General features: G+C 42.8%; 1 protein-coding gene across 1 annotated transcript; it reads left to right on the top strand.

Moving 5' to 3' along the window:
* Positions 1–11475: 11475 nt before the first annotated feature.
* On the top strand, positions 11476–19918 carry LOC143974787 (C-X-C motif chemokine 10-like). The gene is made up of 4 exons (XM_077476523.1): positions 11476–11600; positions 11722–11845; positions 15802–15885; positions 19777–19918. Exons 1-4 carry the CDS (start codon positions 11477–11479, stop codon positions 19811–19813), a joined length of 369 nt encoding a protein of 122 aa, XP_077332649.1. The 5' UTR covers position 11476; the 3' UTR covers positions 19814–19918.
* Positions 19919–21267: the final 1349 nt, after the last annotated feature.

The following is a 21267-nucleotide window of genomic DNA, read 5'->3' as shown; positions in this document are numbered from 1 at the left end:
AGTGACCCATGTCCCCTGAGGCAGGAGCCAGGTCCCCAAACCCTTTTTAGGACAGTATCTTGCATATTAGCCGTTAAAATTAGCACTTTCCATTTCGAACGTTCGAGTCCCATAGACTTCAATGGGGTTCTAACGTTCGTACCGAACGCGGGGGTCGTTCGCAAGTTCTGGTGCGAACCGAACCGGGGGGTGTTCGGCTCATCCCTAGTTGACACTGCAATGTCTCGGCTCCCTTGGTACATATGTAGAAAAAGGAAAAAGTGACAGGTTTCCCAGAATGGGAAAGATGTGTCCAACAATAGTTGCTCTGTGATGTCTATTCCCGTTATACCTTTACAGTGAAACCAAAAAGCTTGTTTCTTTGAACTGAACAAATACATTTTTTTGCCCAATTGTTCTAAGAAAATGAAACTGGCCTTCAGATTTACAGGAAACAACATCATTTGATTTACTTCTGCAAAAATGTAACATCTACTACAACATAATGCATGCTTAAAGTGATACTAGGGGTAGATTTTTTATTTTTTTTTATAACAAGCAAACCTGTCATACTTACCTGCTCTGTGCAATGAATTCTCCTTTTCTCAGGTCCCTCATCGGCGCTCCTGGGCCGTCCCTCCTCCCAAGTGGCCCCATAGCAAGCAGCTTGTTATGAGGGCACCCGAGCAAGCTCGCTCCCAAGCTGCTGCTCTGTGTCCATTCACACACGCATGACATCATGCACCTCATCTTGTGTATGCTTCAAAAAAAGTTTTAAATATAATGTGCTTGATATAAAGAGGACGGCCACACTTAGTATAGAAAAGTACTAAAATCTGAGCTTTATTAAAGTAATATCCACAAAGAACGACACAGTGACAGGAAATGAGAGCAATGTGTTAATGCATTTCAAGCTAGTATGCACATTTTCTGACATGTGACTGTGCCTATACATTCCTGCTTATGTTCGGTGTGAGATAATTAATCATCTGACTGTTAGCATTTATCTATTATACATTTTTGAGTGAGATTTGGTGATGCCACTATCATAATGCTCACTGTTCTCACTGTAGAAGAAGCTGTACCTGAGGACCTGCATGCAAGGATCTTCTTGCTACTAAATAATTCATTTTGCAGATCTTTCTGCACCCCACCACTCATCATATGATATCAGCAATAATCAATAGATCAGCTTTAATATAAAGAAGCAAAGTTCTGCCTTTACCAAGATGCCAATACTGAGAAACAGTCCTTTGCTATCTGCTTGCCTTTTTCGGGGGAACAGCTTTCACAGTATGGCTATTTTCTAGGAATGGAAATTCTGATTCCTATTTTTTTTCTTTTTTTTTTTTTTTCATTTCTGACTGGTTCTTTTTAATGTACACTTACAGTGCATTTGGAAAGTATTCATAGCGATTCACTTTATCCACATTTTGTTATGTTACAGCCTTATTCCAAAATGGTTTAAATTCATTATTTTCCTCAAAATTCTACAAACAATACCCCGTAATGACAACGTGAGAGACATTTGTTTGAAATCTTTGCAAATTTATTAAAAATAAATAATTGAAACCATGACATGTACATAAGTATTCACAGTCTTTTCTCAATACTTTGTTGAAGCACCTTTGGCACCAATTACAGCCTCAAGTTTTTTTTTAGTATGATACAAGCTTGGCACATCTATTTTTGGGCAGTTTCTCTCATTCTTCTTTGCAGGACCTCTCAAACTCCATCAGGTTGGATGGGGAGCATCGGCACCCAGCCATTTTCAGATTTCTCCAGAGATATTCAATGGGGTTCAAGTCTAGGCTCTGGCTGGGCCACTCAAGGACATTCACCAAGTTGTCCCATAGCCACTCCTTTGTTATCTTGACAGTGTGCTTAGGGCCATTGACACTGAGTTCTGTACAGAGGGAACAATCTCTCTGTTTATTGAACTAAGCACACTTTACATATATTAAACATAGCTAGGCACACATTTAGCCCATTAATTACCCTAGATGTTAACCCCTTCCCAGCCAGTGTCATTAGTACAGTGACAGTGTATAGTATTATCACTGATCACTGTATTCATGTTTCTGGCAGTTAGTTAGTGGCAGTTAGTCAGTGGCAGTTAGTTAGTTTCCCCAACTTAAGTTAGTGTCAAATTGTCCGCCGCACAATCGCAGTCCCATTATAAGTCGCTTATCACCGCCATTAGAAGTATAAATAAAAAATGTATATACCATAGTTTGTAGGGGCTATAACTTTCACATAAACCAATCAATACACACTTATTGGGATTTTTTTTTTAAAGACATGCAGCAAAATACATTTGTGGCCAAAAGTTATGAAGAATTTTTTTTTAAACTGTTTTAATTAGATATGTTTTATAGCAGGGAGTAAAAAATGTTTTTTCTTTCAAAATTTTCATTCTGTTTTCATTTATTAAATCTAATCATTTCCACACAGATGAAAAATCCAGCAGCGCTTATTCGTCAAATCAAAATCAACTTATTGTGGTCAAAAATAATAATTGCGGTCCATATAGTCCATATATTTAAATGCCAGATCACTCCAATTTTTCTATCTCTTATTCACACGTAAACAAACATCAGTTTCGTTGTAACCAAGAAAGAAGTGAACCGCTAACACCAATGAAGACCACCTCCACACATGCTGAAAAATGTAGGTAAACTCAAAGGAGGGTGTGTGACAGAAGAATCCCTTTTAGTTTTTTGCTTACCAGACTTTCAGAGTTAATTTAGCTCATCAGACAGCCATAGGTGTGGTATATCCTTAGTATCTCAAAGGAATATAAAAGAAGCAAAACATACTGTAATGCTGCAAAAAAACTTTTAATCAAATTGGTAAAATCGTCAAATGTTACACTCACAAAACGAATAAGCGCTGCTGGATTTTTCATCTGTGTGGAAATGATTAGATTTAATTAGCGATTGGAGTTATTCATTTTTAAATAATTGTATAAGTACCTGCTGTTAGAATTGTTTATGAGAATTTATATATTCTTTTTATTTTTGGTCACTTTGTTTGAAATTTCACCGCTTCCAGTTTCCATGCATTTTTTATGCATGGGTATATAATAATTAAAGAACAGGGCAGAGTTGTCATATAAATTTATTTTGAACTGTTTTCATTTACATTGCAAAAATATATTAAAAAAGCCTAGCAGTGATCAAATACCACCAATAAAAATCTATATTTGTGTGAAAATATTATATAAATCTTGGTGCCGTAAAATGTTGCATGGCCTGGTCATAAAGGGGTTAAAATCTTTTGTAGCTCAAGTAGTTAACATATGTTTATACATACATTATGTATATATATATATACTGCTGAGGAGTTCCTCAAGAAATCCACCATTCCAAGCTGCAACTATCTCCCTTTACTGCAGGCACCCCACATGTGGTGAGTCTATATTCTGTGTGAATGAATGCACCACCCAGAAAGGAAAGCCACACACAAATTACGTCACAAGTTTTATTGGGTTTATTCAGTCATAAAATCCATTCATCTAGTCTCCACCTATAGGCTGCCCCTTGCTGACACATTTCACCCTTAGGCCGCGTACACACGATCGGAATTTCGGACAGCAAAAGGCCGATGAGAAATTTTCATCGGAAAATGCAACCGTGTGTCGGACAAAGTTGTCGGAAAATCCGATTGTACATAACGTGATGACGTTATTTCGTTACGAAGGGACTACGTTCACACTAGTAGCCAATAGCTTTGGTCTAGGAATTTGATCTGAGCATGCGTGGCACTTTGTCTGTCAGAATAGGCTACACATGATCGGAGTATGTCCGATCGGAGCATTTTGTCTGAAAATGTTACCGGTAAGTTGGAAAAGTTGGTCCGTCAGATATTCCGACGGAAACAGTCCAATGGAGACCACACACAGTCGGAACATCCGACAAAACGGTCCCATAGGACACATTCCGTCTGAATCTCCGACCGTGTGTACAAGGGCTGAGATTCAACTACGAGATGGAAACTATTGGCTACTGGCTATTGATCTTCCTTTTTCTAGTCCCGTCATACATGTTGGCGGTCGGAATTTGGTGTGACCGTGTGTAGGCAAGAAAGCTTGAGTGGAATTCCGTTGGAATTCAGTCGGGAAAACCATCAGAGCTTTTTCCGATCATAATTCCGATTGTGTGTACGCGGCATTACAGGCTTTGCGGTTGAGATCTATGCAGCTTTCTTTTCATGGCAATATATATATACTGTACTAAATTATACCTAAAGAGGAATCAAAGTCTTTTGTGTAAAACTTAATTTACTGTAAACACTGTGTAAGCACTGTAAGTTAAAAGCTTTGTTTCTGTGTAAAGGTTGTTATTTTCTATATGTATCCCCTGGTCCACAGTGCTGTTCTGTCTGGTCTATTATCATTGCTGGTGGACTATGTGTGTAGCCCACCTAAGCCCTGTTCACCACTTGGGATCACACAGAGGAAGAGGAAACTGAACTGCTGTGGATTGTGAGTAGATCAGAACCTGCTGGGAGGAACTATGACTTGTGGGGAAGTAGTCCCCAGGGAGACTGAGCCTGTACTACAGATTGGTCCCGAAAATACAGATCCCCATGGGGAAATGACCACATAATGTAATGAAACCAACAAAAATACATTTTGGTCAGCAATACCAAGCAAGATGGAGGAGATAGCATCTCTTTTCAGTCCCAAGACCTTGATACAGATGGTGGGGGAACATCCCTGTCTGTACCATACTCTGTTACAAGTCCCAAGCAAGCAAGAGGGCATGGAAGCATGTTTTTTATTTTCCAATTGGGAATATTTCACTGGCACGGTAAGGGATGATAAAGGTAATGTTTTGCACTTGTTTAGCAGTGACACTTTATGGTCTCCATTACTGGTTGCAAGCTGTATATTAGTGTGCTTTACACTCAGGGCTGCTTTTAGAAATCATGGGGCACCATACTACCTACCTGGCAGCCCCACCTCTCCCAAAGAAAATACCAAAAAATATGCACAAATCAGCACTCATTTTTTTTCAATTATTTTTTTATAAAAAAAAAATTTCAGTTATTATTTTGTTTATTTTTTTTATTTTTGTAAGAGATGTGACATATTTCTCTTCATGTGAATGCAGGTCGTTGTACATGACCCAGAAATGACCCCCCTGTTCTTGATCAGCAATAACAGGATGGACCCAGTATCTTTGCATCCTTCTCTTTCTCTTTTTTTCTTCCATTAAGAAACATAATGTTATTGCAGCTGCCGCCATGAAACACGCCATTTCGTCCATCATTGTTTGGAGAGCAGAAAGCACCACAGAACACACTGAAAACCAGAAAGGAGATGAAAATAACCCAGGGAGCAGAAACATGTTGGCTTAACTTTCTGCTTTCGTGGAGTTGTAAATTTTTGAGCCTTTACTATACTCTAAAAATTTTGAGACATTTCACTTTCCCGTGACTAATAAAAGGACCGACATGATCATGTGATGTTCTGGTAATTTGTATGAGTCTTGGACATATGGACAATGGCACCATCTGTCACTTTAGCGTTTACTTATAGGAAGGTCAGAAAATGTTGTGCATACACCACTTTTTTTTTCAGTCTGCTTATGCTCTGCTTTGGCTTGAGATTACATAAGAGAACTTTGTGTTGGTCATCTTACTTTAAAAAAGTAATTAGTTAAGTTACAAATGACTTCTCCCAAAAAGTAATTGGGTTAGTAACTTGGTTAATACATTGGAAAAGTAATTAGTTACTCAGCAAAGTAACTGTGACAGGGATGGCAGCGGTGGTACTTGAGTGGGTGGCAGCGGTGGTACTTGAGGGGTGGCAGCGGTGGTATTTGGGGGGTGGCAGTGGGGGTGGGGTACAGTACTTGGGGGGGTGGCAGCGGTGGTACTAGGAGGGGTGGCAGTGGTGGTGTACTTGGGGGGTGGCAGGCAGCGGGGGTACTTGAGGGAGTGGCAGTGGTGGTGGTGCCATCCTCTCCCACCACTACCTCTGCCTCTTACTGATCAATTCCCCCACCACCACTGATCTCATCCCTACTGTATCCCCCCCATCACCTCTGTTGTAGAAGTGAAGGTGGGTGGGTAGGGATGGGATCAGTAAGAAGCAGATGTGGTGGAGGGCTTGGGATGGATCGATTGCACTGCAAATCGAATCGTCAGACAGTCACTTACTGGAATGCCTCCAGGGATGCCTTTCCTCATGGGGAGCGAGAGAGACCCTTCCTTTCACTCGATTGGTGTCAGCTGGTCAGCTGACTTCATTTTTCAGTGTACGCCCCACCTCCCTACATTCTTTCTCTCTGGATAGGCGGGACGGGATGAGGAGGTCCAGACAGTCTCTCTGAGTCTAAGCCCCCCTCCTCGCGGCAGAACGAACGGCCAGGCAGCGTTGCCACGGCGGGCTTCCTGGGCGGTAAATGTAATTGCGGTAACGCCGCTAAAGTTACCATGAGGGGAAGAGTAATCAGTTAGATTACTTGTTACCCTCTAAAGTAACTCAGTTTATTTTAATTGAGTTACTTACATCACTGGTTAGGACTGGTATGTCACTTGTATAGATGTTACATAGGCCAAATCACCTAGACACTGACTATTGGGGTGTCATGAATGCACACATGAATGGATGAATGTTCTGGGCATGGAGTGCTGCTTGAATGGAGATGTTGTTATAGGGGTTGTTACTAGTTGGATTGAATGGAATTAGGGAATAGATTAGATGAGGCACAGTACCATGCTCCAGAGACTTATGTGCAATATCTGTAGTAAGGGTAGGGAGTTAAATAGTTGGTCATTTTGTATTTTTGGATTGATGTTTCATCTGTCTTGGGCGAGTTGGTTGTGGCCCCATTTGTGTTCCCCCCCCCCCTCCCCTGGGCAATCCGTTGTCCTTCTGACTGTCCTCTGGCCACTGTCGGGGGTCAGTTGATCCACCTTATACGTTCTCCTCTCCTTAGAACCGCAATGATTGTTTATTTGATTTATTGATGGAGTTGGGGAGCATATTATTTATAAATCTTGTTAAAAAGCTTGTGAAACAAGTTTTATTTTAAATGTCAATAAATTTGAAACATATTTAGAAGTTCCCTGATGAAGCAGAAGAGCTCTGCAAAATGCATTGGAACGTAATGTGCTATGGAAAAAAATTGTATAAACACTGTTTGTAAATGCCACTTTTTGTATATATGTCCAGTTGCTGATGTAGCTGTGTATATGTTCAATAAGTTTATGTATTTTATCAAATAACATGGTTATGATGACCCATATTTGGACTTCTAACTTTTATTTATAAATAAATAAAATTTGTTTTAAATCGATTGTATGTGTTTACCTCAGTGACACCTTCACATCCATTACAGTCCTGCTGTCCCATAGGGGTATCTTTATTGTTGGAAACTGTATTCAGCACATTTGTATTGATCTGCTAAACATCTGAATATATATGTGTGTATAATTGACAATTTGGTAATTAGATATTTGAAAAACTGCTATAATTGAGAATACTGGTAGCTGTGACGACGACAGTCTCAGAGTCTCAGATTGTGCCACTACCATCAATCAGTGCCGAGACAAGGCTATCCAGAGCACAGGGCAAAGATGACGATCTGCACCCACCCCTTCCTTTAGGGTTAGGGTCAAGGCACCCACATCTCTGCAAGAAAACCATTGCACCCAGGGCAGCCACCCCTCCTGGCACGCTCAGTCTCACCCTGTAGAGAGATTTTCCATCTCATAGTAAGACAACCTGCGTGCCAGCAAACTGAGAGTGATGATTCCTGGGGTCAGTTAACTCAGTTAGAGGCACACACAATAGCAACCATCACACATTTTGACTGAACAACACATAGTTGTCAGTATCTGCTATAACAATTCTGACCTTTAGGAAATGTCTGTGACATTCACTGCCACACAAACAGGAAGGTAACAGAGTTTAACATACATTAGTGTTCTTCAAAGAGGCAAGGATTCTTTAAGTCCTTATTTAGAGCATTGGATAAAGCTTAATATTGCTTAAATATTGTTTTAATAAAAGGAAGAAAAACAGTGTCTGAACAATATTTACAGAAAAATATATTACAAAATAGACAATAACAACAGTAACATAAATGGGAATAAAAGTAAGAAGTACTTGACAAGGTTTGCCTGGTCCATTCCAATTCATTGCAGTCCTGGCCATCAGAGTTAAATTTCACCATTCATACATAGTTTTATTGGAATATCAAGTTTTTCAGCCATCTTTTTTGGTCCCTGAGGGGGACATGCACAGAAATTACATCACCAATAAAGCAGTTTGAGGGGTGGGAGGTACGAGTGCTGAAACGCTCGCAATTTTTTACATTTTTTATCACACATATTACCACACCCTTAGGAGGTGGAATGTGTCTAATTCATCTTCTCTACATGATGGCATGGAATATAACTGGATGTTGAGAACAGCAATTAACCTTATTCAATCGTCCCACATCCAAGTGTTAGTAGTGACATCTGGCTCTGCGAAGCCTCCAATCCATTGTGTCACTACCCCCATTGCTGATGTCATCACATATACTGTAAGACCAGTGGACAAACTATAAAGTGTCTGGAGTTTTGCTTTAACTAATAACAGGTGTATCTGTCTCTTTAAAAAGGCATTATGTCATGTTATGTTCACTTGTTGGTAAATCAACTCATGATTGTTTTCCATTATCCAGGATTCATGGTGAGATTTCTGTGCGTGTTTTACCAGGCTCAGCTCTTGCTTTCAGGTTTATAAGATGCAAAGTGTAATAGGAAAAACTGAGAGCTATTACATTCAAGAATACCTAAAATTGAAATGTGTGTAGGGAAATATTATCCTGTCATCCCCAAATGCAAATAGAAACCAACTGGTTACTTAGTTTACCAGACTTCATTTGAATGAATTATTATGTTTGGGTGGACTCAGTGGCGGCTAGTGCTCAAATTTTTTGGGGGAGCGCAAACATACTAAAGAATTCTTTAAAATATTGAAACAAAACATCCCCACTGTGTCCATCATATGTAGCCACTCTCCCCATCATATACAGCCACTCAACCCATCATATGCAGCCTCTGTGCCCAGCAAAAGCAGCTACCTGTGCCCATAATATGCAGCCAAATGTGCCCATCATATGCAGTCAACTGTGCCCATTATATGCAGCCTCTGTGGCCATCATATGCAGCCTTTGTGCTCATCAAATGCAGCCTCTGTGCCCAACATATACAGCCACTGTGCCCAGCAAATGCAGCCACTGTGCCCATCATATGCAGCCAACTGTGCCCATTATATGCAGCCTCTGTGGCCATCATATGCATGCCTTTGTGCTCATCAAATGCAGCCTCTGTGCCCAACATATACAGCCACTGTACCCAGCAAATGCAGCCACTGTGCCCATCATATGCAGCAAACTGTGCCCATTATATGCAGCCTCTGTGCCCATCATATGCAGCCTTTGTGCTCATCAAATGCAGCCTCTGTGCCCATAATATGCAGCCACTGTACCCTGAAAATGCAGCCAACTGTGCTGAAATCATTTGCAGCCTTTGTGCCCATAATATGCAGCCACTGTGCTCCCCCACCCGCCCGCTGTCTGCCCGGAACTTACCCCATCGTGGTGGTGGGTCAGGCAGCGGGACAGGCAGCGAGCTGTGGAACGTGTAGTGCGGTAATGGATGCAGGACTCCTCCGTGTGTGTCTTCTTCCTGTTCTGCATGGTGGCCAATAGGATCACCTCTACCTTCAGTCAATCAGGTTCCTGGAATTACATCTGGGCCTCCTGATTGGCTGAGAGGTGGTTTTATATATAATATTAATTTGCTTTGCTAACACACCTGGGTCCACTCCAAGCGCAATAGTTTGTGCTCGCAGTGCACCTTTTTTGAAGCCTAATAGACCCTATGTCTCTAATCAGGTGCTTCAAAAACACCCCCGCCACTGTAATTCATACATCTGGTGCCCGAAAAGGGGCCGGATACCTGAATGGGGGGTGGCTACAGCAGCCGTGGATAGATTAATGCAATGCATGAATTTATCCATAGTACACAAAGGGGCTGCCTGGAGAGAGAGCGCCCTTAATGGATGCAGATTGACATTTTTTTGGCTGCTGCAGATGAATTATTTCTAAAAAATGTTGACTGTCGTGTTTATAACTGAGTCATCACTGGAATAAACTGAAATAATCTCTGTAGATCTTATAGGTAACTTGAAGACAGGCATATTGAGTAGTCATTGAGAAGGTCTGCCTATCAATGAGTAGCAGTCTGTATTCATTTTGTTTGCTAGCATACACAGGACAGCCAAAAGCAAATAAATATTTACAATGATGCTCCTAATTTCAAATTTTCTTGTGATTATTGTGATTTATGAGCCACTCTGCATTTCTGCAGTGCAGTCGATGGTAAAATATGCTCATTATCCCACTGGGAGATTTTAAAATACTTTAATATTCACCATAGATTAGTAAATTAGGTAAAGCCTCACTTTGCAAAGAATACTCAATCACGTGCAAGGAAAATAAAAAAACAACATTTTTGTCAGCACGTGATTGGATAATGAAAGTCAGTAGAGCTTCAGCTCATTTACTAAGTTCTGGAAAAACTGCACTTTGCAAAATGCACAGTTTATTTGCCTTTAGTAAACCCCACAGAGTGCACTGTAGACTGTAGATACAATCATTTCTCTTTTATATTTCTCACATTTTTAATAAACGATATCATACTATTTTGGAATATTACACTTTTCTTTTGGGTCCTGGTGGTTGGTAATTAGAGAAGGAGATCTGGAGGGCAGCAGTTGGTGCAGCTGTATACAGCAGTATACATATGGATCATCAAAACTGTGGTTTGAAGAGTAATATCAGGTGATACCCTAATATATCCAATGCGTTTATACAATGTATGGTTGGTAAGTGTGCATTTTGAACACATTGTGGTGGAGCATTAAATGAAGAAGTTTTAAGCAATTTATATCCTGAAGTCATGGTGGTTGGAGAATTTAAAAAGGACTATTCACATCTTCATATGGATTTTTCATGTTCACTATTGGTACATCAATTGATTTTTATAGATTCATGTGTAGTACAGATTGTATTTCTGTGATTTATGCTGGACTTGTTTTGAGAAGTTGAGGTTGTGTGATAGTGCCTGATTTTTTTACTTTATTTTTATATTTAGGTGGGTGTCCACTTAAAGGGGCAGCTGTTTAAATAATTTAGTTTGGTGCCATGCTTTACACTAATTTTTTAATCATTTTGCACTACTGTAAGTATATAGAAAGTTACTAAAACATTTTCTTTGACACTTTATTGGGCACACAGATTTCTGGGAAAACCCTATCAAGACTGGAAATAACACAAAAGGTCACTGAGTGGTTTTATGTTAACAGACAAAGGTCTTTAACTGTACTTTCACCTCTTTTAAAAGCCTTGGAAAATAGAGAATGTCAATATCCCCCGCTGATGACATCATAGGATTATGCAATCCAGTGCAAATGTATATAAACAGACCAATGCCGCTGCACTTCACACAGCTGTCTGCTCTAGATCTTGGTCAGGGAGAATCCAACACCATCAATATGGACAACAAGTGTGTTGTCATCATGTGCGTTCTCCTGCTCTCTACTCTTATACAAGGTACAGTCAGTGACATATTATAGTATTTAGAATCTATGTATAAGCACAGACAGTCTTTAGCCACTGTTTTTGCCATTGTCTGTATAAGCACTAGTCAATCTATTATTATATTTGTAAATAGGGTTTGCTGATCCTCGTGGGAAGCGCTGCCTGTGTACCAAGTTATCCAATCGGGTGAGTGTCATGGCCCTGGCTCAACTGGATGTTTATCCAAGCAGCTCTCTGTGTGAAAACACTGAATATATGTAAGTAAGATGCACATTACTTACATAATGTAATTGCTGTATCTATTGCGTATGTCCTTACAGTATCTCACAAAAGTGAGTACACCCCTCACATTTTTGTAAATATTTTATTATATCTTTTCATGTGACAACACTGAAGGAATTACACTTCTTGTGATTATTGTGATTGTGAGTGCACAGCTTGTATAACAGTGTAAATTTGCTGTCCCCTCAAAATAACTCAAAACACAGCCATTAATGTCTAAACTGCTGGCAACAAAGGTGAGTACACCCCTAAGTGAAAATGTCCAAATTGTGCCCAATTAACCATTTTCCCTCCCGGTGTCATGTAACTCTTTACAAGGTCTCAGGTGTGAATGGGGAGCAGGTGTGTTAAAATCAGTGTGATCGCTCTCACTGTCTCAAACTGGTCACTGGAAGTTCAACATGGCACCTCATGGCAAAGAACTCTCTGAGGATCTGAAAAAAATAATTGTTGCTCTACATAAAGATGGCCTAGGCTATAAGAAGATTGCCAAGACCCTGAAACTGAGCTTCAGCACAGTGGCCAAAACCATTCAGCAGTATAACAGGACAGGTTAGACTCAGAGCAGGTCTCGCCATGGTCGACCAAAGAAGTGCACGTGCTCAAAATCATATCCAGAGGTTGTCTTTGGGAAATAGACGTATGAGTGCTGCCAGCATTGCTGCAAAGGTTGAAGGGGTGGGGGTCAGCCTGTCAGTGCTCAGACCATACGCTACACACTGCATCAAATTGGTCTGCATGGCTGTCATCCCAGAAGGAAGCCTCTTCTAAAAATGATGCACAAGAAAGCCCACAAACAGTTTGCTGAAGACAAGCAGACTAAGGACATGGATTACTGGAACCATGTCCTGTGGTCTAATGAGATCAAGATAAACGGTGGTTCAGATGGTGTCAAGCGTGTGTGGTGGCAACCAGGTGAGGAATACAAAGACCAGTTGTCTGGCCTACAGTCAAGCATGGTGGTGGGAGTGCCATAGTCTAGGGATGCATGAGTGCTGCCGACACTGGAGAGACAAATGGGAAGTACCTTCTAGGGGTTGGACTGTATCGGCACAATATAAGTACAATGGAGCATATAAAAAGTTATTTATTGATACAAAAGATTAAAACCAGAAATGTGATACATGGTAGTAAAAATGCGGCATAGAACATTACATATATGTTTAAACATTCAAGTGACACCTAACGTGTTTTCGGGATTCCTTCTTCAGAGGTGTCCCAAACAACAATACAGATAATTTTTGGATAGTAAAGATCATTGAATATATGCCGCTATGTTAAACAGAGGCTGAAAACTGCACTGCCACTTAATCAGCCAAGGACCTTCAATGCTAGGCCAAAGGACCCACCCAAACAACTCCATACAAAAGTTCTCCAATGAGATGGCCAGTTTAAGACAGTTTAAGATCCACTAGAGTGCCATGATGATCACAAAGATTGTGGATTGATGAAATCTTATGGGTCTTTACTTGGTAGAAATACTGAGTTATCCTAGGAAGAAGCTCATATAGATAGAGAGCTGATTAGCCTGGCATACAGACAGCAGCCTGACTGTTACAATTCATTGAGGGACCCATGAATGCCAACATGTAGTGTGACATACTGAAGCAGAGCATTATCCCCCCCCCCTTTCAGAGACTGGTCAGTAGGGCAGTATTCCAACAAGATAATGATCCCCAACACACATCCCAGATGACCACTGCCTTGCTAATGAAGCTGTGGGTAAAGGTGATGGACTGGCCAAGCATGTCTTCAGACCTAAACCCTATTGAGCATTTGTGAGGCATCCTCAAATGGAAGGTGGAAGAGTGCAAGGTCTCTAACATCCACCAGCCCCGTGATGTTGTCATGGAGGAGTGGAAGGGGACTCCAGTGGCAACCTGTGAAGCTCTGGTGAACTCCATGCCCAAGAGGGTTAAGGCAGTGCTGGAAAATAATGGTGACCACACAAAATATTGACACTTTGGGCCCAATTTGGACATTTTCACTTAGGGGTGTACTCACTTTTGTTGCCAGTTGTTTAGACAATAATGGCTGTGTGTTGAGTTATTTTGAGGGGATGGAAAATTTACACTGTTATACAAGCTGTACACTCACTACTTTACATTGTAGCAAAGTGTAATTTCTTCAGTGTTGTCACATGAAAATATATACCGTATTTGCCGGTGTATAAGGTGACCCGGCATATAAGACGACCCCCTAAACCTACAGGACAAAAACGCTTTTAAAACTGTACTTACCGTATAAGACGACCCGGCTTTCGAGGCTTCCGAGGCTTCATATTTCTTCCTTCTTCCTGCATTTGCTGGAGCCAATCACGGCGAGCGATGTATTCTATTAATGAATACAAAGCCTGCTTGGATTGGCAGAGGCTGTAACATCATCAGCCCGCGCCGCTCTGACTCTCCAAGACAATCAGAGCAGGCTACAGAGTAGCCTGCTCGGATTGGCAGAGGTCGTTACTCCAATCCGAGCAGGCTTTGTATTCATTTGAATACATCGCTCACCAGGATTGGCTCAGCGGTATATACTGTATGTAGCCGAAGCTACATACAGTATTACCGAACACCCAGCCGGCATCCGAGGGGCTGACCCGGCGTATAAGACGACCCCTGCTTTTTGGCCAATTTTTTTACATGCAAAAGGTCGTCTTATACGCCGGAAAATACGGTAATATAATATTTACAAAAATGTGAGGGGTGTACTCACTTTTGTGAGATACTGTACTTAATTGTAGGCACATCACATAGCGATCAACTACAATAAGGTGGGCAAATGTTGCAAACAGTAATGCCTTGTACACACGGTCGGAAATTCCAACGGAAAATGTCCGATCAGATTATATTGTCAGAAAATCAGATCATGTGTGGGCTCTATCAGACTTTTTCCATTGGAAATTTCCGACTGAAAAAATTTGAGAGCAGGATCTCAAATTTTCTGACAAAAAAATCTGATCTGACTTTTTCCGATCGTTTGTAGAGAATTCTGATCGGACAAAGTGCCACGCAGGCTCAGATCAAATTACAAGACCAAAGCTATTGGCTAGTAGCCTCAACGTAGTCCCGTCATAATGAACGAACATCATCACGTTCCACACCAGTTTAGGACAAAATTTGTCTGAAAAAATCAGACGGATTTTGTTGTCGGAATGTACATCTGTCTATGTAAAAATTAGCTTGAACCCATATTCAACTCGGTTGGCATGTAGTAGCAGCATTTATGCAATGAACACATTTTTTTCATTCTATATGCTATATTAAAGCTATTAGAAACATATTCATGCAAGGAAAGAATGTGCAATAGCTGAAAGCACTTGTTATTGTCCTTTAGCTTGTTTTTCCAGGTTATCACATGCAATACTTAATTTAGACTGAATTGGTCCATGTATGCCCATAGAGTGAGCTGCCTAAGGATAGCTGAATGGATGCCAAGCATTGCTGCCAACTTACCTAATATTCTTTGCACTACATACGTTCAAGAATAAACAATCATTACAGTTTGTACATAAGAACAGAATTTCATTGAAATACCTTTTAAAGAGCTGCAATGTATGGCATAAACCTAAAATTTTGTTACAACATTATTTTTCACAATTTTAGATTAAAATTAAAAATATAAACAACCATTTACATTTTCACTATTTGGCTGTTGTGTTATTTTTGATAGATCAGTAAAATCATGTCGCATGTTTGAAATTCATTTGAAGGATTTAAATGGATTTGAAGGAAAATAAAACTGGGGATATTTTAAACTCTATACTAAGCATGTACCTTGCACTTCCACACTATTCTGCTCCTAGAGAATGGTGGCCTGCTGATTAAATAGATAGTGAGAGGGCACAATTTAGAATGAAAATTATTTCATATGAATTCGTATTCATTAGGAAGTATTCTAATATAGTAATGGTTTCCCTAAATTTGTTCTTCCTCAGTGTCACATTGAAAAGCTCCGGTGCTCAAATATGTGTCAGTCCTGACCTGAAAGAAATAAAAGCTCTGCTCAGTGAAAGAAACCGGTAGGTGCTATTTTTTTTTTACATCTCCAGATATTTTGTTATTGCAAAGTTTAATGTGCAAACAGACAAAAACTACAAAAACATTTTTTCCCCATGTGCTACTTGTTGTTAATGCCAGTTATAGGTTGGGGCAGTTGCCATTTGTTTGTACTGTTGGTTATTTGGTGAGGGGACGCACTGGACACCTTCGCTGCCACTGTGCTGTTTGCTGGGTGTCCAGTGCACCCCTCTGCCTTTAAGGAGGGGTGGGCTCCCTCCAGGCTTACCTTCCCTCAATCTATCCATTATTATATACACTATATTGTCAAAAGTATTGGCAGGCCTGCCTTTACGCACATATGAACTTTAATGGTATCTCATTCTTAGTCCGTAGGGTTCAATATTGAGTTAGCCCACCCTTTGCAGCTATAACAGCTTCAACTCTTCTGGGAAGGCTGTCCACAAGGTTCAGGAGTGTGTCCAAGGGAATATTTGACCATTCTTCCAGAAACACATTTGTGAGGTCAGGCACTGATGCTGAACGAGAAGGCCTGGCTCGCAGTCTCCGTTTTAATTCACCCCAACACGATTGCCGCACAAAGCCCTGACCTCAATACGATTGTTCTATCGTGTTGAGGTCAGGACTTTGTTCAAGCCAGTCAAGTTCCACCACCCCAAACTCGCTCATCCATGTCTTTATGGACCTTGCTTTGTGCTCTGGTACTATGGAGCTACTACTATGGAGGCTCTCAAAATTTATAGTGTTAGGACAGCAGATAATACTGGGGTGCCGTTATGTGGCCTCTGCAACTTATGCATGTATTTGCAAATGTGTGCAAGCTAAACCTCTGTTTTTAACATGAACTTTTAGACAGGACAATTCGGTTTGTTGCAGGATGGCTGCTAAGTTGAGCTGAAAATTTTTCTTTGTTGTTCTATAATCACACCCCAGCTCCCCTGTATATTACATGGCTTTTTACCACAATTTTCACTACGTGGAATATAAAGGGGAAAAATTGGGGCAAGGGGGAATTGGGACTTTTTATGAAACATTGATGGAGACCTGGGTACTGAATAGTCCTGGTCTCACATAAAGTCCCAACAGTTCTTTCTTTCTACAATTTTCACTATTTTAGGCCTCATTTACGCTAGTACTCCAGTGTTTTTCCTTATCTAAATGCAGGAGAGATTATCTGAGAAGTATAAACATGTTGTTATGCTTACCAGATCAATTTTTCCTGCCTTTAGATGTATCTGTCTCATATGAGTAAGGCCGCGTACACACGGGCGGACTGTTCGCCCAACCTTGTCCGCTGAACAGTGTTTGGGCGGACAGTCCGCCCGTGTGTGGGCTTTCAGCGGACAGTTTCAGCGGACAGTTGGACGGACAAAGTCTTTCGGAAATTCCGAAAAACTGTCCGCTGAAACTGTGTTTGAGCGAACAGTCCGCCCGTGTGTGGGCTTGTCCGCTGTACTTTCGAAATGAGCGGACTGTTCCCGCTCGGAAAGTCCGCCCATTTCGAGCGCGTGTACAGGTAGGCGGGGCCCGCGAAGGAGACGTCGCGGGCTCCGCCGCCTGGAATGGGCTTAAAGGGGAACCCCAACGCCGAAAAAAATCGGCGTGGGGGTTCCCCCCAAGTCCAGACCAGACCCTTGTCCGAGCACGCTACCCGGCCGGCCAGGAAAGGGGGGCGAGCGAGCGCGCCCCCCCTCCTGAGCCGTACCAGGCCGCGTGCCCTCAACATGGGGGGTGCCTTGGGGAAGGGGGGGCCGCGCGGCCCCCCCACCCCAAAGCACCTTGTCCCCATGTTGATGAGGACAAGGGCCTCTTCCCGACAACCCTGGCCGTTGGTTGTCGGGGTCTGCGGGCGGGGGGCTTATCGGAATCCGGGAGCCCCCTTTAAGAAGGGGGCCCCCGGATACCGGCCCCCCACCCTATGTGAATGAGTATGGGGTACAATGTACCCCTACCCATTCACCTGTGAAATAAAGTACAAAAAAAAACACAACACATGGAAAAAGTATTTTATTGCACAGCTCCGGGGGTCTTCCGTCTTCGGGGGTCTTCTCGCCGGACTCCTCCGCTATGTGTGTGTAGCTCTTTTACTAGCGGAGGAGTCCGGCTTTCTTCCTCCCCGCCGCCGGCCTCTTCTCCCGACTTCGGGGGTCTTGTCCCCCTCTTCGGTTCTTCTGCCGGGCCACCGCGCCTGGTCCGGTGGCCCGGTCTTCTGTCGCCGTCTTCCGTTCTTCTGTCGCCGCCTTCGGTTCTTCTGCCGGGCCACCGCGCCTTCTTGTAGCTCTTTTACAGGCGGTGGCCCGGTCTTCTGTCGCCGCCGCTGTCGTCGTCGTCGTCGCCGCCGCCGCCGCCGCCGCCGCCTTCCGTTCTTGTTCTTCTTCTTGTTCTTCTTCTTATTCTTCTCCTGGAGATGTTGACTCAACGATCTCTCCGGCCGGAATGCCAGAGCCGCGCTGTGCGGTCACTTATATAGTGACAATGGGGCGGTGTCACATGGTATATGTCACATGGGTTGGTCACATGGTGACCCCGCCCCCTTACGATGTCATAGTCCCCATGTGACATCAACCCATGTGACCAACCCATGTGACATATACCATGTGACACCGCCCCATTGTCACTATATAAGTGGCAGCGGAGCGTGTCCCTGGCATTCCGGCCGGAGAGCTCGTCGAGTCAACATCTCCAGGAGAAGAAGAAGAAGAACAAGAAGAAGAACAAGAACGGAAGGCGGCGGCGGCGGCGGCGACGACGACGACGACGACGACAGCGGCGGCGACAGAAGACCGGGCCACCGCCTGTAAAAGAGCTACAAGAAGGCGCGGTGGCCCGGCAGAAGAACCGAAGGCGGCGACAGAAGAACGGAAGACGGCGACAGAAGACCGGGCCACCGGACCAGGCGCGGTGGCCCGGCAGAAGAACCGAAGAGGGGGACAAGACCCCCGAAGTCGGGAGAAGAGGCCGGCGGCGGGGAGGAAGAAAGCCGGACTCCTCCGCTAGTAAAAGAGCTACACACACAGCGGAGGAGTCCGGCGAGAAGACCCCCGAAGACGGAAGACCCCCGGAGCTGTGCAATAAAATACTTTTTCCATGTGTTGTGTTTTTTTTTGTACTTTATTTCACAGGTGAATGGGTAGGGGTACATTGTACCCCATACTCATTCACATAGGGTGGGGGGCCGGTATCCGGGGGCCCCCTTCTTAAAGGGGGCTCCCGGATTCCGATAAGCCCCCCGCCCGCAGACCCCGACAACCAACGGCCAGGGTTGTCGGGAAGAGGCCCTTGTCCTCATCAACATGGGGACAAGGTGCTTTGGGGTGGGGGGGCCGCGCGGCCCCCCCTTCCCCAAGGCACCCCCCATGTTGAGGGCACGCGGCCTGGTACGGCTCAGGAGGGGGGGCACGCTCGCTCGCCCCCCTTTCCTGGCCGGCCGGGTAGCGTGCTCGGACAAGGGTCTGGTCTGGACTTGGGGGGAACCCCCACGCCGATTTTTTTCGGCGTTGGGGTTCCCCTTTAAGCCCATTCCAGGCGGCGGAGCCCGCGACGTCTCCTTCGCGGGCCCCGCCTACCTGTACACGCGCTCGAAATGGGCGGATTTGCCTCCTCCTTACGTGGGCGAGTCCGTTCATTTCAAAAGTTGAGCGAACTGTTTGCCCAACCTTGTTCGTCAAACAGTCCGCTCGTGTGTGGGCAAGTCCGCTCATGCAAATTTTGAGCGGACTGTTTGCCGAAACTGTTTGACGAACAAGGTTGGGCAAACAGTCCGCGCGTGTGTACGCGGCCTAAGTGTTTATCTTATTTTTAATTATGTAGTATTTATTATATAATACTAAATGTATAACTTCCAATGTCATATTGGCACGTATGTTTTATGATATATATTTGTATTCCCGCAGGTCTTGTAAAAACATCCCAGTGATAAGACACCCCTAAGTGACTATACAAGCTGAGGAATATGAAAAAAATGAAAAGCAAGGCGCTAACACATGTCTATTATTTTGCGTGCAAACAAAAATAAAATAAAAAATAACAATCCAATATACTTAAAATTCCAAAATAATGAAAATTTTTGAAAAACTGCACAATCCAGAAAAAATATGAATAAGTCTTTGCTGTACAAACTCCAATCACTGTGCTCCTGGTATTAAAGGTGCCTCAGGTACTCCTTATATAAGTGCTCCAACACATGTGTACAGAATGCACGCTTACTGACAACATCTATAATATGCGCCTTTGGTATCTTAGGGTACCACCCTTTTGCACATTGTATTCATGTTCCTCATCAATAGCCAAGAAAGCTGAGGAATATGACAGAGATCCTGCTAATAGAGTAATTGTACCTCTCCCGCTGTCTTGTGACTACAGATTACTGGAATGACATATGCCATGCATATTTTTATATTTGTAGATAGCATCAATTTAAACAATGTTGCTGTAAATACATATCTCCTGAGGTGTGCCTACTCTGTTTTGATGGCAGCAAAAAAATTGTAAAAACATGGTAGTATACATTGCAATGATTACTGTCCCCCAAAAACCAGATGGGTCACAATGCCCAACTGGCAACTAATGATACTGGCTAGGAAGGGGTTAATATCTAGGGGCAATCAAGGGGTTAATTGTGTACATAACATTGTGTAATGTGTGCTGCATTTACTAATCGATGTGGCTGATTTTTCTCCCTGCTTTACAGGGAGAAAAAACTGCCGCATTGCTGCTCCTTGTACAGAACCCTGTGTTGTTATTGAACACAGGGATCTGTACTGTGATTCGCTAAGCCGATCAGCAGGTCTTGGACATAAATCATTGGTTCGGACCAGCTGACCGACTTTTGCTTTACCGAATTACAGCACAGATGGGGGTGCAGGTGTGCATATGTGTGCCCTCTACCTGGAAGTGCCGGATCACGTACATGTACATGATCCAGCACAGAACAGCCGCCCTGTCACTGTATATGTGCATGGGGCAGTCCACAAGTGGTTCATACATTATTAAATGAGATTTTTTTAAACAAAATTAATTTTAATTAATAAAATGACAATTGCGAACACTTGGTCTGATTTTTAAAAACTCCTTTGATAACAAAATAAATATTAGTGCCAAAAAAAGCTTTACCTAACTAATCATTATTTGACTGTGTAATAAATCCTAATCCTCTTATCCTCAACAATGACTTGTGAAGCCTAGAACTGGACTTATTATTCTTATTGGATGGAACCAGCTCTGAAATTCAAAATGCTGCAAAGAATGCTAATGAGAAAACTGCTTTGAATGACACACATTCAAAAGAAGAAGAATGCATTCTATGCATTAAGATAAAAAAACATTCTGTGTGTAGAAGGCCTCCCAGCACCCACCAACACTTATCCTGAGCCCCTTCCTAATTC

This window comes from Lithobates pipiens, unplaced genomic scaffold (genome assembly GCF_037356315.1).
Source record: "Lithobates pipiens isolate NorthernLeopardFrog02 unplaced genomic scaffold, aLitPip1_a1.2 Scaffold_13, whole genome shotgun sequence".
NCBI lineage: Eukaryota > Metazoa > Chordata > Amphibia > Anura > Ranidae > Lithobates > Lithobates pipiens.
Note: the sequence above shows the minus strand (reverse complement) of the source record. Positions and strands in the feature narration are given on the sequence as shown.